This window comes from Oryza sativa, chromosome 7, assembly GCF_034140825.1.
Source record: "Oryza sativa Japonica Group chromosome 7, ASM3414082v1".
In the NCBI taxonomy this organism is placed as follows: domain Eukaryota; kingdom Viridiplantae; phylum Streptophyta; class Magnoliopsida; order Poales; family Poaceae; genus Oryza; species Oryza sativa.
Window position 1 is genome coordinate 5,345,066 of NC_089041.1, and position 17,969 is coordinate 5,363,034.

The 17,969-nt window shown below is 43.1% G+C and overlaps 1 protein-coding gene and 1 long non-coding RNA gene across 2 annotated transcripts; both read right to left on the reverse strand.

The window, feature by feature from the left end:
• Nucleotides 1-9,171: 9,171 nt before the first annotated feature.
• LOC107276604 (disease resistance protein Pik-2) lies at nt 9,172-10,137 on the reverse strand. Its single transcript, XM_015790398.3, has one exon. It carries the CDS (start codon nt 10,135-10,137, stop codon nt 9,172-9,174), a length of 966 nt encoding a protein of 321 aa, XP_015645884.3.
• Nucleotides 10,138-15,256: 5,119 nt separating this feature from the next.
• LOC107281675 (uncharacterized) lies at nt 15,257-16,450 on the reverse strand. Its single transcript, XR_001547436.3, has 2 exons — nt 15,725-16,450; nt 15,257-15,627 (listed from the first exon to the last, which is right to left on the reverse strand). It is a non-coding gene; the product is annotated as an uncharacterized lncRNA (long non-coding RNA).
• Between the last annotated feature and the right edge of the window lie 1,519 nt (nt 16,451-17,969).

Genomic DNA, 17,969 nt, shown 5'->3' on the forward strand with positions numbered 1-17,969 from the left:
TTAGATAGTGATTCTTATACGTAGGACCCTACAGTATCTATCTATCTATTATATTATTAAAACAACTTTGAAAGGAGGCACCACATTCGTTGTGGAGGCTAGAAATTCCCACATTAATCGGAGAAAAATAAAAAAAAGAAAAGGAGAGTCCAAGTAGAAGTATAATTTAAAAATAGCTGAAATTCGGAATTAAAAATAAGCAATATTGAAAGAAGTTTTCATATAAGAACCCAATATGAGATTAATTAAAATTCGAAATAAAAATAAAATAAAATCCAAAATTAGAAAAGGAAAGGAGAGTCCAAGTAGAAATACAATTTAAAATAACTGAAATTCGGAATTAAAAATAAGCAATATTGAAAGAAGTTTCTATATAAGAACCCAATACGAGATTAATAAAAATTCAAAATAAAAATAAAATAAAATCTAAAATTAGGAAAGGAAATGAGAGTACAAGTAGGAATACAATTTAAAAATAGCTGAAATTCAGAATTAAAAATAAGAATATTAAAAAGAGAGTCCATATAAGAACCCAATACGAGATTAATTAAAATTCGTAATAAAAATAAATAAATCTGAAATTAGCAAAAAAAAAATAAAAGAAGAGTTCAAGTAGGAATATAATTTAAAATTAGCTGAAATTTGGAATTAAAAATAAGCAATATTGAAAGAAGTTTTCATATAAGAACCCAATGCGAGATTAATCAAAATTCGAAATAAAAAAGATAGATTAACTAAAATTTAAAAAAAACTGAAATTAAAAAAAGAAAAATAAGATTTTAATTAGAAATACAATTTATAAGTAACAGGCCTTTATTTCTACTCGAGTAAGGCTGCCGGGACTTCTAAAAGTAAAAAAAATAAACTCCATTGATAATCATATTCGATTTTTAAAATCCCAATGATAATAAAAAAGGAGAATCAGCGGACGGCGGGTGTATAAGAGTATAGTTGCAGAGCCACCGACGGTTGATGGGTCTTTTAGAAAATAAAAAATGAATGCCAATGATAGTTATGTTCGATTTTTAGAATCACAATGACAATAAAGAGTAGGCGGCGGACGGGCTGTAGAGGAGCATAGTGGCATCGTTTGATAGGACTTCTAAAAATTATAAAAAATGAAACTACAAATCCAAGTTTTAAAGGTTTGGAACTTCTAAAAAGTAAAAAAAAACAATGAGAATTATGTTCGATTTTAAAATCTCAATGACAATAAAGAAGTGTCACGCCCCGAACTAGTCCCGACCGGAACTAGCCCGTGACGCTCCAAATTAACCTGTTAATCGATACCAGTCCCAGGAAATAGTGCTGGTATCACAGGAAGACGGAATATCACAGCAACAGAGGTCTCTTTATTATAGAGTAGAGGTACAGTCATGTTGGGCTGTGGACAGATCCCGAGCTCACAACTGCATTACAAAAGGGAAACGGAAGCCAGGACTTGGACCAATCAACACAGGCGCGACTTGGGAACTAGGCCGAAACCCTAAAACTCATCGTAGCTGGCTTGCTCCTGGAAGAACTCCTCATCAACAGGATCCGCTTCATCTTCTTCAGCAACTGAGGGGGAGGGGATATTTATATAGAGCAAGGGTGAGTACGGGAGTACTCAGCAAGCCATGGGAATTAAGTGTTTAATGCAGGCTTCAAGGAAAGTCTGTTGTTTTTACAATTGATTTTATTTGAACACCTTTCTGAAAACAACTAAGTGAGTGCTTCTCAAATGACACGGTTGAGACAGTGCGTCTCGTCCGGTCGGAGTTTGTGCAATGTATCAGTCTTTAGAATTGATCAAGATTGGCACCCGGCCAACAACTTTCAAACGGCCACCCGGGCCAACAACTTTCAAACGGCCACCCGGGCCTAGCTGAACCCGTCAGCTGCTGATTTTTCAAACATCGAACCCCTTTCCACAACAGCAATTTCACAAGCAGTAGTCAAACAAAACTACGCTAGGAATCACCTCACATCCGCCCATGACCGTGGGCACGGCTGTTCGAACAGTTTGTTAACCTCTGCAGAGGGGGTACACTTTACCCACATGACATTACTAACCCGGATCACCCAGCCCGTGGGGATCAGCCACGTCGGGAGACCTCCAAGCTTTCATGACAAGGCATTTCCAAAGCCGACACAGGTTTACCATATGCCGACGAGAGGGGTCCCAGACCAACAACAGGTTAGGTCCCAGACCATACTGTGCCAGGAAGCCCAGGGGTCCTCCCCGACACCACCCCGGCGAATCCACATGTCTCTCGGCATCAAGGCTCCCCTGATAAGCTAGTTACTCAGCCAGGGGTGTCCCATTCCACCCATGTGGTCGTACTTGACTTATGTTTGGATGAAATTCCAAGGAATCGGTCCTTAAGTGCGAGAGCGGGAAACCGTACACCCGGTACGTTCCCCGGTCCGCGGTTTTGGAAATTCATTTAGTTCGCAAGCACCGACCCAGGTGTCGGGTTTTCCAAGTCTTTTGTAAAACCCAAGTTTTACCCAAGTTGTTTTTCAGATTTTAAGTTTGAAGGCGTCCGTCGATACTCGCACAGGGTGCACGAATATCGAGACGCATCTAGATGGTTACAAGGGGACATGATATAACAATTAACAAAGGGAGGATCAATGCAACAAATTAGGTATGTCCGCCAAACTGCCTTGCAGACGGGACAACAGATTAAGTGCGATCCTATCAGTGCATAATATTTTTCAAGCAACATAATTAAATTTCAAATATAGGCTCAAGATGTTCAAAGGTGGCGTGCCTTGCTCGAGATCTGGAGCTTGATCCTCGAAATCCTCGCACTGCGGGTCTTCGGGCTCCGGAACTACACGCGAAACGGGACAACTCAACAAACGGCGAAAAATAAAGCCCTATTAATGACCTCTAAGCGTGCCATTAGATAGATCTCGAGATTTGAGGAATTTTGGAAGTTGAACGGAGTCAAACGGATTTACGGTTGGGAAGGTATTGAATTTCTAAGATTATTGGATTTTTGGTCTAAAGGAAAAGGATTTAATTAAATCCTTTTTGGAAAAGAAAAGAAAAGAGGGAGGGAAAATAGACTTTTCTCGGGCGGCTAGGGCGCGGCCCAAGAGAATTGGGGCGGTCCGGCCGAGCTAAATGGGCCGGCCGGCCCAAGACGGTCGCGCGCGCGGGAGGGAGGAGAGAGAGCCGGTGGACCGGGCTCACCGCACGCGGTCCCGGGTAGGACCCGCTTGTCAGCGGCTCGGCTCACCGTGCGGAGGGAGTACGCGGCGCACGCGCGCGGGCGGGGGAGGGACGCGGTGCACGCGCACGGTCTGCGGAGGAACGGATGCGGCGGGCCCACGCGCAGCCTCACGGCTCGCGGTGGAACACGCGCACGGGAGGGGCTGACCGGGGTCGGCCCGTCCCGACCTCGGCTGAGCTGGCGCCGACGTGGCGCCTACGTGGCTGCCACGTGGGCTGGCGGGAGGTAGACGACGACGCCGGCTGGAACGGACGGCGGACAATAGTGGCAAGCGGCGGAGCGAATCACGGCGATACCGGCGAAAACGAGCACACCGGGTGGTTGCACGAGACGAGGGGAGACGAGCCAACGGCTCGGATTCGCCGGAGGAAGCTTGACGGCGGCGAATCGCGGCGGCGGCAACCGGCGGGGAGGGAAGAGGGAAACGGCGACGAGGTCACGAGGGGCCGATTCCCGGAGGTGAGAGCATCTACGCGGCTATGGGAATCCGATGTTAGCGTCGGATTGGGCGGAGCTACGCCGAGCGAGGCTGGCGACGAGCGGGTGCTACGGAGCTCGAGCGGCGACGGCGGCGAGCACACGGCGAGCGACGGCAACGGTCGGGGCGGCGCCGGCTAGCTACGGGGAGGCTACTCGTGCTACCACCGAAAACTAAGGGGGGGAGATGGAGCGAGGAGGAAGAATGGAGAGAGGCACTACCGTGCGGGTCGGGGCGCTGTGACGAGAGGCCGACGGCGCGGGAGTAATCTCTCCGGCCTCGGGCCGGGGAAGAGGAAGGAGAGGGCGCGGCCGAAGTCCCCTTCCGCGTCCTTGCTCGTGCCGGCTCCTCCGACACGCGCAACGACGAACGGCGACGGCGAAACAGAGGGGCGGCAATGGCGCGGAGGTGAATGGGAGAGGAAAGGAAAAAGGGGGGGAGCTCGGGTTTATAGGATGGCAATGTCGGTTTGGGAACTGACTTAGGGCGGTCAAAGGAGAGGGCTAGCGCTCGGCGGTCGCGGCCAAAGCGGCGACAGGGAGGAGGGAGGAGGATGATGCCGGCGGGAGGGAAAAAGGGGAAAAGAGGGAGAGAAAAGGGGGCTTGTCCCCTTGCCTCTTCGGGAAAAGGAGGAGGGAGCGGGGGCGTCGCGGCAGAGGGAGGAGGGAGGCTCTGCCTCCGTCCCTTGGAGGCTAGCGCGGGAGTGGCGGGGCCGAGGTGATGACGACGGCGATGACGGCGGGGCGGTTTGGAGCGGCGCGACGACACGGGCGACAGGCGCGGGCTGGCGCGGCAGAGGGTGACGGCGCGGCGACCAGGCGGTCGGCCACTCGGCACGCGCGCGCGGGAAACAACGGGCGGCGCGGCTGGGCACGCGCGCTGGCTCGCGAGGCCGAGCGGCTGCAGGCGCGGCAGAGCAGCGGGGCCGGGCGACGCGGACGGCGCAGACGACGCGGCTCGGGCGGGGAACCACGCGGGCGCGCGCGCGCGAACGACGGCGCGCGGGGGCCGTCTTCGCGAGCGGGGAGCTCGCCAGGGAGAGGAGAAGGAGAGCGAGGGGAGGGGGCGCTCGGCGCGGCGCTTGCGCACGCGCGGGCAGAGCGAGGGGAAAGGGAGGGGGCGCTCGGCGCGGCGCTCGCGCACGCGCGGGTAGAGCGAGGGGAAAGGGAGGGGGCGCTCGGCGCGGCGCTGGCGGGGCGGAGCGGAGCGGAGGGAGAGGGGGAGAGGGAGCGCGCCGGGGGAGGGGAGGGGGCGAGAGAGAGAGAGAGAGAGGGAGAGCGGGAGCGCGCCGGGGGAGAGGAGAGGGCCGGGGGAGAGGGGAAGATGGGCCGAGAGAAATTCGGCCCATCGACCCCGGGGGAGGCAAAATAGACTTTTGCGGAGGAATTTGATTTGGAAATATTTGGATTCGGATTTGAACTTGATGATAGATCGGGGATTGAGATCTTGAGATGGCACGGACCCTAGACGACAAGCGAAGAAACAAATTTCGCAATTAGGGTTTTTAAGAGATAATTTTCCCGCTAGGCGCCACGACGGAACGGGCGCTACAAGAAGGGAGGCAGCGGGCGAGCCGTAGAGGAGTACAATGGCAAAGCTGCTGACGGTTTGGCAAGACTTCTAGAAAGTAAAAAATGAATCCAAACGATAATTATGTTCGTTTTTAAAATCTCAATGAAAATAAAGAGAAGAGACAGTGGATGGGCCGCAGAGGAGTATAATAGCAACGTTTGACGGGACATCTAGAAATTATAAAAATGAAACTCAACGTGACAATAAACTCTAAAAACTATAAAATCCAATTTTTAAATGTTCCAAGAAGAATGAATAGAAATAGTAGTAGATCGAGCAAGCAAATAAAAAAGGAGATGACATAAGGGGTAGCAACTGGTGTAACTTTTAAAAACTATATAATTAGAAACACGAGGATGATAAGGTTTGGTCTTTCAAAGTCTTAAGACAATGAGATAGCTATTTAATAAATTTTAAGTTAAATCATACTAAAAAATATATGATTTTGTATGGGTGCTAGCCGCGCAATTGCGCGGGCCACCCAGCTAGTTTTTAAGAAAAGTACCTAGTCAATATGAGTCTTAAAATAAAAATTAGTAGGAAATTTTTAATCATATTGTTATAAGAAATGCTATTGATTTTGTATTGACACCTTAGAGGCATTTACATGCAAGTCGTGGAATATAGTGTATTCACTTAATTATCATTTATCATTGACCTTCGTCTCTTGATGTGTCAAAGCGAAATATGACTTGTTTGTAGAGAAGCATAAGAAGTTTAAAAGAATAAAATATCGTTAGGATGTAAAATGAGCTTTTTTTTTCCCTGTAGACAAGGGAGGAAATTGATTCAATACTACTTTTGCGGAGTAAGTGCTCCACTAAGATAGTTCACTGTGTAAAAGCTTCAACGCTACCTTGTGGGTTAAGTACTCCACTAAAATAATTATGTGTAAAAATATTACAAAAGTTATTTCTAAAGATAGCCCATGAGTCTGAGCCAAAAGGCTGCATATTTGAGGAACATGTGAAAAGTATTCTCGCGGAAATCATTTGTTTAGAAGTGTGATGAACATAATTGTACATTCAATTAAAAAAGTTGGAGAAGTGGCTTAAAGTTGTAATTTCACATTGATTGGTTATGAAAATAATAGAATATACAAATCTTTGTGCCCATATCATTGTTTGCCAACAATCAATACAACTTGATAGTTACTTTTGGTGTTCCTTTTGGTATGTAGCAAATTGGCTACATATATTATAACTTACCGTATCCTATCCTTTGATGAGATGCACCTGCTTTTTTTCTCTGTATACTTGATTATCTCATTGTGTATTAATGGATACCTTGGGTGCATGTGACATAATATATATTTCAAATAAAAAGCCTTCTCAAGTCTAAATTGATTTCACAGTGTGGGAGATAGTTTATTGTTTCGTGTGAGTGTGTGAGACTCCATGTAGCTTAGTAGGAACATAATTTTATTGCGAAAAATAACTCAGCATGTGTAATTATTATGTAGTGTGGTATGATTGTTGTCACGATGTAAATATTTTTACTCTAAAATTTATGATTAAACATTAGGAATTTGCATAATGCAAACTATCACTTTGTTATTTTATTTTAGCTAACATGCATTAGGCCTTTAGTGATTATATTTATATTGCATAATCCTAAATATGAAGCCTACAATGCTTATCCTATTTTATCTTTCTTGTTTGAAAGAATTGTCCATTTATACAACCATGGTAGTTTAAATACTAAATAGTTTTTAACTTTTAAGTCTCTAAAATAATTGGTAGATAAAGCTTTTAGCTCGGTCATTTGTGATACACACATGTAGTCCCAAGCTAATTTGCCCCCTTACGCTGAAAGAAAAATGAATCTCGATTTTTTATACTACTATCCAATATCTAATATCTTGTACTCTATATGTACGAACGAAGCTATAACCGATTTCTTTTTCTTTGCGTTAGATCGATGTACATCCCCAAGTCCAAAACAGGCTGAACAGGAGTAATTGAAGTTTGTTAATTGTGTAAATTGTGCTTGGGTGTCAGGTATCGTGCTTGAGGCAGACGGTGCACGTACCTCTTCTATACACGCACGTAGCATATTGCGTCTTGGTACTCGCTTTCGCGCTAGAGGTTTAAACCAGCGTTACAGAGACAGGACTGCTCATCCTTATAAGCTGGGGCATCCCAGCGTGAAGTAGCGAGGTGGGACTAAACTGCTACAGTACCACGACGGTACTGTGCTGGCTGCTGCTTGCTCGCTGCTGCTGTTGGGCTGCACGCATGGGCCAAGGCCCAAGGCTGCTGGGCTGCTAGCTTGCTCTTTTTTTTTTCATGGGGTGTTACATTAGCCACCACTCTTCGAGACGCCCCCCCCTCTCGTTCTCCTTCCGGTACCCATCCCTCCGTGGCGTGGAGAGGCGGGAGCTGGATCGTGCTACCGCGGAGGGGGAGGCCATTGCCACGGCGGCTGCCGGCCGGCACCCACCACTCCGCCAAGCTCAGGCGGTCAGGCCGGTTGGGTGGCCGGCGGCCGAGAGGGGCAGGGGCGGCCAGCGGCTCAGCGCTTAGACGGGAATACCCAGCTTTGAAATCCTGGCTCTGCCACTGAATGGAGTGGTGTTGGTTGGTAGTTATGGATCTAATAGTATATATATATGGATGCGACTACAATGAGAATGTGAACTGACAATTGTCAGAACCAGCAACCTCACTCTCCAAAGTAAAAAAAAAAACATGCACCTCTTCCTCTCCTCTTCCCTTTCATGGTTACTTTATCCCATACCCTCGCCTACTTCCTAACATCTAAATTTCAAACAAAATATTCTTTAAATTACTTATCTGATCTATAATCCGATTATACTATTGTGTTCGATGTAATTAAATCTCTATACCGAGATCTTACATGATTATATTCTAATAAAAAACACACATATTTTACATATATGATATAAAAGTAATTTAAAACATGCATACATATTTTTATTAGAATATAATCATGTGAGAACTTGTTATAAAAATTTTATTACAATGAATACAAAAGCGTAGTCGGATTGCATAAGTAGTATTTCAAGGGAAAATTCTGTAAGGAAAGAAAAAGACATACATGACCTGATAGCAAATTGTAGACGTGTAGTAGTAGTTGTCTCGCATATTATCGGCGTCGCTCGTTAATCCAGTGTTGCGCGATAGGACAAAAACAAGAATGCTCTCGATTTATATTTTGCGACTAGATGGTGCGCTAGTGTAATAGCGCTAACCGGCGACGTACTTCTTTCCAAAACAAGTTCAATATTGAATATATTCAATTTTTTTACTTTGTTCTTAGGTCCTGTACCAACATAGTTACCTCAAATACCATGAATAGTGACTATTTTAATAACAGAACAATGCAGTTACTTTTAATATTGTCAAGAGTTACTTTCATATAACAATATAGTTACTTCTAATATCATGAAGAAATTACATGCATTGAGTTAGATTTTTTTAGCAATGTAGTCGCCTCTTATATAGACCGTTCAGAGTTAACGCCAAACCACACGTTGCACTATTTAAGAGGAGGAAAAGAGAAGATATGTAAAACGACATATAGCCATTAGCGCATGATTAATTAAGTATTAATTTAAAACTAGATTAATATGATTTTTTTAAACTAACTTTTCTATAGAAAATTTTTTGTAAAAAACGCACCGTTTAGTAGTTTAGAAAGCGTGCGCGTGAAAAAAGATGTGTTATCTCTCTCAATCAACCGACAACGAACGTTCGCATAGATTTTGTGAATTCATCGATGTGAGGCGCGCTACTAGCTTATACAACGCGTTGCGCTCTTTATATTAGTTAATTCTCTACCAACGGTTACTTTTGTATGCACAGCATTTTTATATTTTGAAATAACGGAAGGAGTAAACCGTTTTTTTAAAAACAAGGAAGCAGTAAAGGATTACCACACGAGAGTAGCAGGGCATATTAACAGCGCAAGAGTACGTCCATACCTCCTGTCTGCGAGATGCTCTCTGAGCTTCATCGCTAGCCAGTCGGCATCGCCGTCGTCGATGTTAGCCAATGGCTTCTCTTCTTGCAGTTGCAGGTCCCTTCGAACCCTCACGATCTGCTGCAGCATGCGCTTAAGCAATCCACTGAGGTCCTTTCTGGAGTCGAACGCCTGAGACACCGACACCATTGCCTGGCATGGGAACTCCTCCTCCAGGTTCCGGCAAACCTCCATGGCAAGCGTCGTCTTCCCGAGACCACCGAACCCCACGATGGAGAACACCTTGAGACTAACGTCGGGCTCATTGTTGTCACTCGTCAGCCTATTCGATTTCACCAGATCGGACAAACGCTGCACCTGGTCGCCGATGCCCAAGAACTTGCTAGGGTATTCGTTCGCGGGGTGGAGGCGGAGCGTGTGCGCGGCGGAGGACATCGTCGCCGCGGTGGCGGCAGGGACGAACCACACGGAGGGGCGCAGTGCCTGGCCGTCGACTTCGTAACGCACGCGCCGCTCGCTGATGGCGAGGGCACGGGCGTGAAGGTTCTGGATGTCGACGGCGAGGCGTTGCCGCGGGCCAATCGTGACGAGCCGCCGCCAGGCGAGGCCGAGCGCACCGGCGCGCGGCGGGGCGAAGCTGATGCGGAGCAAGAAGAGGTCGATGCAGTCCTCGGCGTCGTAGGCGAGCTCGCGCACCTGCTTCATCCACTCCCGGACGAAGTGGACGACGGTACCCTCGTCCGCCTCGGAGAGCATGCGGAGGAGGGCATTCATGATGGCCACATCGTCCCTGAGGTACACGATCTCACCGCGGACGCCGCTGAGTAGCCGGAACTCGTCACTCACCAGCTGCCCAATCTTCCCCACAATGGCTTTCCCCACGCCCTCCGCGTAGCTCGCCACCGCGCTCTCCATTTCTACAGAGAACGCGTCAAGCCTAACAAGCTAAGCTCTGCGCACCGTAATGTTTCCAGGCAAATACTGAGGATGTATTTATGCCAATCAAATCACTAAATTATATAAGACGATTGCGGTGCTTACTAGTGTGGTATTATTCCCAGCTCAAAATACAAATAATAAACTATAAAATACCCTGCGCTGGATTTATTAAATTTATCACGGTGAAGATTCAAATTTAAAATTATTAGGTGAAAATATTGCTTCACGGTTTATTGTTTTCAAAGCAACACTACGTGAAAATAGTCTCATATGGCATGAATATGTACTATTATGAAATCATAATATTACGTACTTGTTTAACCTTGATATATTGCAATTAGATTGTGTGCTCATCACCCTTTTAGTTTGTATTCCTCCTGAGCAGGTGTTGCTGTGTATACTCCCTCCGTCACAAAATATAACAACTTTTAGCATTTTCAATTTGTCACAAAATATAACAACTTCTCCACCAACATTCTCTTCTCAACCAATTACAACTGATCTCCACCATTTAGTTTTTCCACCTATCTCTACATCCCAACTAATCGTAATCTTCCACCATATAATTCTACCAATTTTCTTAATAACCGTGTCCAACTCTATTATATAGAAAAATGCTACAAGACGGTATCCTGTTTGAACGGGACGATACCTCTAAGCTATCGCCTGATACCTTGTTCAGATGGGATGATACCTCTGAAGTATCATCCCATGCGAACAGGATACCGTCACGTAGCATTCCCCATTAGATATTAAAGTCAGAGAGAGAGAAGGGAATAGACATCTAATAAATGCAGATAAGTAATTTCTTGTTATAATGGTTGATAATTTTATGCTAATATGGTCTTAGGATTACCGATACCGCGAAAAATATGTAGTGCAAATCGCATATGTAGTGGAAAGATGAAAACTACCATTGGATCTAAAAATAAATGCCTAAGATTTAATTTGGCCACGTCATCGAGAGTAAAAATTTTACTCCCAGGTTGAATATGGAAGTTAGTGACGTGATCAAATCTTATGCATCCATTTTTAGATCCAAGGGTGATTTGCAGGTTTTCGCTACATACATACATACATACTAATGATTGTGGATCACTAACTAGTTGATAAGATGGTAGATAATTTTATACTAACGTAATCGATCCAATAACTTAGGATTCTTGATGCGGGGGCTTCGTGTATGCATACAAGATATATAGATAAAAATACTCCATTTTACTTCATTAATTAATTTTTCTTTTGATTTGATAGTACATTCAGAGCAGACTTCGCCGGTTAACAACCACCTAATGCTTAAACTTATATATCAACATGTATACTACTTCCTCCGTTTCATAATGTAAGTCATTGTAACATTTCCCACATTTATATTAATATTAATGAATCTAGACATATATATCTATCTAGATTCATTAACATCAATATAAATATATGAAATATTAGAATGACTTACATTGTGAAACGGAGGGAGTAGGTAGCAAGAAACACGATGACTACATTAACATTTTGGATAATTAAGTACTGGGGCAACATGCACGGTTAGTGCTAACCAAATCGGCCACATAAACTAATCCCACTGAGTTGACGCCCATGAGCCCATGTGATGTGAAATATATATTCTTTAATAATAGGAATGTACTAGGAGTACATCCCTGGTCAACACGCAACCTATGAGTCTTTAATAAAAAAATGGTGGGACGAGTAAGGCCCGGGCCCGATGGCCCAGCGCACCGTACGGGGTTTTGGCCTAGTCTAACCACGATACAGCCCGACTGGTGTTGGGCTCATATCGGCCCGATCCAACCGTTGGGTCATGTCTGGCTGGCTCGGCAAGGCACGATCCAATGATCAGTGAGACAAAATATACTTATTTCAGTTATATAATTAAGGCACAACCCAAAGAGACGATGTATGCAAAATAGATTTATTCCATCTATATAAGATACGGCGCAAAGAGATGAGGAAGGTAAAATAGACTTATTCCAAGGAGGAGCGCGGTGGGCTTTCATGACTTCGAGCCAGCCGACACGGTCCGAGTTTTATTGGGCCTTGCTTGGGTCGTTGGTGTAGCCTGTGGGCGAGCACGGCTAGCCTCGGCATGTAGGTCGGGCCATGCCGGCCCAATTGTTCTCGGGTCTGGACTAGCCCGAGCCAAGTTGAGCCAGACGATCCATTTGGTCATCTATAGGGACAAGTCCTCAACTACTAAGTAAAGACACTTGGAAGGCTAAAAGAAACCACACAAATTTTAACAATTAAGCCAATGTATATTACGTCACTCATAATTGAACAAAATACGCTTGCCAACCGATTCACATAATAGCATGTTCCTCCTATGGTAGAGTCATTGATCAATATTAGAATTAGTTGGAACACATAAAGATAACCTATAAAAGGTTAGATAATATTGTGCTATTAAATTCTCTATTATTTCGGCAAACTAAATTGATCAACATAGTCACAATAGCTCCAAATAAAACTTGTTTTTTCATAGATCTAGGCACTCCCTAAGCTAACTACCAATTTTTCTTGGCGTTCCGGAGAAGGGGGTATTAAAAGCAAAGAAAACACATCGCCATACATGTAAAATGAGCAATATGGCAATCAAGAAACAAGTGTTGAATTGTCTCTTGTATATTAAAAAAATCAACATTGTTTGTTTCTCCTTCATTCCTTTTAGCAAGATTATCTTTTGTTAGAATTATTTTTCTACGAAGGAACCAAATGAAAACTTTAAATTGCGGAACCTTAGTTCATTGCCTCCGTTTACGTCGATGAAACAAAAATACTGCCACTTTTATGTAACGACCATACGAAGGCCTTCTTCGTTTGATAGGGTAACCATGGCCAATTGCCAAATTAAATTATTGCAACAAAACAATTTAGGTCGAATAATCGCTCGCCTAAATGAGATATTAAGTGGTATTGTACTCATAACCTCTGCTACAGTTGAGTGTTTCTATCGAGAAGGGTATTGTTATCTGAAAGGGCGTGATCCTAACCACGCATCTCCCCAAACTCTAATTTTTGTACCCGTAAAAAAAAACTAATTTTGGGCTGGAGCACTGAAATATCTTTTTTATATATTATTTTATATAGGAAAAAAAAGATCGTGCTTCCTGCGCAACTCGAGACATCAAGATTTTTTTTCCTCCGCAGTCGGTTCTCAATTTCTCATGCGCTGCCGGGACACCTACAAATCACTTTTTTTTTAATTTATTGTGATTTCCTACTGATTTTTATTTTTTTAGAATGAAAGCAATTCTGGGATTGGAGTGCAGTGAGCTTGATCCCATATCTAGCCAGAAAAAACATTTCTTCTACAGTGGCTACTCTTTACAATATTAAAAAAATAATTTTGTTTACCACTAACCATGCATTGCAACTGACTACAATAATAATATATGACAAAAATAAATAAACTCATTATGGTTCCAAACTTAATACTACCTCTGTTTCAGGTTATAAGACTTCCTAGTATTGCCTGTATTGATATAGATGTTCGGCAATGCTAGAAAGTCTTATAATATATATGAAACGGAGGAAGTAATATGCTAATACATAATTTTATTTTAAGGTGGTATTATTTCTTTTCCTTATAATCATCCATGACTGGTTTTGTTGCAACAAAAAGAATTATGCCATGTGAGCGTATTCCTTATGTTGGTGCTGGAAGATTCGATTTGGCTATAAGGTCCACGATTAACCTGGTGGCCTTATTCTCCCCCACACACACTCATTATTGTTTCCTTTTGGTTTCATCCAGTGCAACACACGAATATTTTGCTAGTCACAATAAAATAAACGATGATTATATATTTTATTAAATAATATAAATAATTAAACGTATTTTAAAAAATCAACAGTGTAAACGAAGTAAAAAATAAAGGTATTATATCTTAGCATGAGGTACTTTACTAGTGCTATACTATTCCCGGTTCAAAATACAAGTTGGCCTTAAATAATAAATACACGGACTCTGCCATTTTACTTAATTTTATTTTTCATCATTTGATAGTACATCAAGAGCAGACTTCTCGTTGGTCAACAACCAGTTAACACTTATATATAGCAAGTGTATAGTATAGGTAGCAAGAACCACGTTGACCACATCACCATTTCATTTAGTGGAACAACTTGCGCCTAACCAAATGGGTCACGTTATCTAATCCCACTGAATTGGCGCGGGCGCTAGGGCTGTTTGCGCGAATTTGAGCCCCGGAACGAGGGAACCTACTAATAAATTTCCCATGTGCACACCATACACATCAACTAACAAATTTCACAAAAAAAATATACATATTAATAGGGTTGAAAGTGATTCGGATAACTTCCGTCCGACCGGACCTTTTTTCGGATTCGGATAGTTTCGGTCGGATATATCCGGAAATTTTCGAATTCTGAAACGAATTCGGATAATTTTTCCGGATATGAAAACGAATATGATATAGGTGATATCCGTCGGATATTATCCGGTATTTTTCATCGGATATCCGACTTACACATAAGTCCCATAATCCAGTCCAACCCAAAGAGAAGGCAAATCAGACTTCTTGGAAAAAAATGAACTTTGAATTGAATTTCATGATACTAAATGAACTCATATGAAAAAGTTATCAAAAACAAAATTGTAGAACTCAGTGATATCTACCAATTTTATTTTGGTCATTTCTCCATCCGAGTTTGTTTAAACTATATAAAATTTGAATTTTAAAATGTAAGAAATTCAAATATTTTTTCGGGTAGTAAATGATTTCAAATGGAAAAATTGTCAAAAACAAAGTTGTTTAACTTATCAAGATCTATAACTTTTATTTTGGTTATTTTTTATATGACTTTGTTTGAACAGTTTGAATTTGAATTTGAAAATATGACAACTTCTAACAATATTTTTAAATACTAAATGATTTGAACTGAAAAAGTCATCAATAACAAAATTATATAACTCATCAAAATCTATAACTTTTATTTTGTACATTGTAACATTTCATTTAATGGCAAGTCGATCTATAGAGCAGATTGATGGGGTTGGTTTGGACACACGGTAGCATTCCGTTTCAGATGATTCATATCTAGAAACAATGAGAAGATCTAACGTCTCGAATATACTCCCTTTATTTGGCATCCATCCCATCTAATACAAATCAGTTGACAAACAAGCGCAAATCGATTCAGAAATATTGAATGAAATGAGGAAGCAAGTAGCATTTCGACATGGGTGTGCCCTATGAAATACGTAGGGTTTTGGAGACCCCCAACATATCTCTTATATACAAACTTGCCGGGAATGGCTGGTCTGGGCGGCGATTTGCGCTGTCGTGGCCCTTGCCGTTGCTTGGCACGTCATCCGGCCCGGAGCCCAGGGGTGGATTTGGAGCGCGGTCGTTGCGTGCGTTCTCCGCCGTTGGATGGCCATCGTGCGTAGGTGCGTTTGGCGTCCCACGTTTTCCTTTTTCTCGTCCGCTGGTAACAGATATACTCGGGCAGCATTAGCCGTGGTGTATTTGCAATGAGAGAACAAGGAGGAGGAGGAGGAGGAGGAGGAGGAGAGGGTGTTTACCACGGAGGAGTCACCGGATTGTGGCCAGGGAGGAGGGTGGCGGCGATGCCGGCGGCGAGGTCAGCAGTGGAGAGGGCGACGCGGACCGAATCGAAGGGGAGTTGAGCGGTTGGCACTAGGGATGAAACTGGTTCGGATAGTTTCCGTCCGTCCGGACCAATTTTCGAATTCGGAAAAATTCGGTCGGAACTATTCAGAATTTCTCGGATTCGGAAACGAATTCGAATTTTTTTCTCGGATATGAAAACGAATTCGGTCGGAAACTATCCGGGAATTTTCATCGGATATCCGGGATAATTTTTAGCAAAAAAAAAAAGGAACCCTAGCCGGCCGCGCCGCCCACCGCCGGCCGCCGCGTGGCCGGCGCCAGATCCGCGCCGCTGCGGCCGCCCGCCATCGGCCGTCGCCGCAGCCGCCTGCCGCTGCCGCCCGCCACCGGCCGTCGCCGCAGCCGCCTGCCACTGCCGCCCATCGACGTCGTCGCCGCCCACCGAAGCCGTCGCCGCAGCCGCTCCCTAGGTCGCGGCAGTCGAGGCCGCTTTCGCCGCCCGCCGCCGCCGCCCGCCGCGCGGCGTGCCGCTCGAGCCCGCGGCCGCTCCCGCCCGCCGCCGCCCGTCGCCGCCCGCCGCGCCCGCCCACCCGTCGCCGCCGCCCGTCGCCGCCCCGCCCGGCACCGCTGTGGATGAGGAAGTGAGAGAGAGAGAGAGTAGAAAGTGAGAGAGAGAGGAGAGGAAAAGTCAAGAGAAGAGAAGATAAGGTTGGGGTGAAAAAAGGGTGAATTTTTTTTCAATGTAAAAATCAATTTTTTTTTACATCTGGCTCTTTAAAATGAATTTTAAGGCATTAAAATCAACTCGTATGAAAAAGTTGTCAAAAACAAAGTTGTATAATTTATTGAGATCTACCATTTTTATTTTGGTCATTTCTCCATCCGAGTTTTATTAAACTATATAAAATTTGAATTTAAAAATATAATAAATTCAAATAATATTCCGGGTAATAACTGATTTCAAATGAAAAATTTCTCAACAACAAAGTTGTATAACGCATCAACATCTACAACTTTTATTTTGGACATTTTTCAATATGACTTTGTTTGAACCGTTTGAATTTGAATTTCAAAATATGACAACTTCAAATAATATTTTGAAATACTAAATGATTTCAATTGAAAAAGTCATCAACAACGAAGTTGTATAACTCATCAAGATCTATAACTTTTATTTTGGTCGTTTCTTCATTCGACAAAATGATAGTAACATTGTTTACAAAATTTACATCTGTCTCATCTGGTTCTATAAACTATAAGAGAGATATGTAAACTTTGTGAACAATGTTACTATCACTTTATCGGATGAAGAAATGACCAAAATAAAAGTTGTATGTCTTGATGAGCTCTACAACTTTTATGTTCACGACTTTTTCAGCTGAAATTAATTACAGCTTCAAAATATTATTTGAAGTTTTCAAATTCAAATTTTTAGTTGATAAAACAAAGTCACAAGAAAAAAATGACCAAAATAATAGTAGTAATAACACAATAACTTGATAAAGTATGATTTTAGAAACATTTAGAAAAAAGAATCATCCAATTTGGAGTTCATATGAGTGAGATAAACTAGTTTCAAAGTTTCAAATTTATTTTTGCATACGGCTTCTTAAGTCACCCGTATGGTCCTTAAGTGATCCATGTACAAACAAATCAAAAAATTCAATTCTGAAAAATAACCACTCAAATTTTTAAAAACTTTCAATTGAGATGTTCAACCCAAAATTTAAAATATTCAACCAATTTTCAAAAATTTCAATGTGCCTGCAAAAATTTCAGTGATACACATTAATTTATTTGTTTCATGATAACATAAATTTGTATGAAAAGTAAACATAACATTTTCTATCTCCCCCTTGCCCTTATAAATAGAGATAAAATTTAAAAATACTGATGTTTTGTTTTTGAAAACTAATGGCTATATCTCTTCCTCGATTTAAGAAACTTATTTTGAGGGGTCTTGATATTTTGATAATTATTCGTTACCGTATTCGTTTCGATTCGTATTCATTCCGTATCTGTATTCGATAATATTCGATTCCGTTTTCGTATCCGGGTTTCCGATTCCGATTTCGATTCCGAGAAAAAATATGAAAACGAATATGATATAGCTAGTTTCCGACCGTATTCGATCCGTTTTCATCCCTAGTTGGCACTGGGGCTTGGGCGTGCATCTATATTTGGTCCTCCAAATAC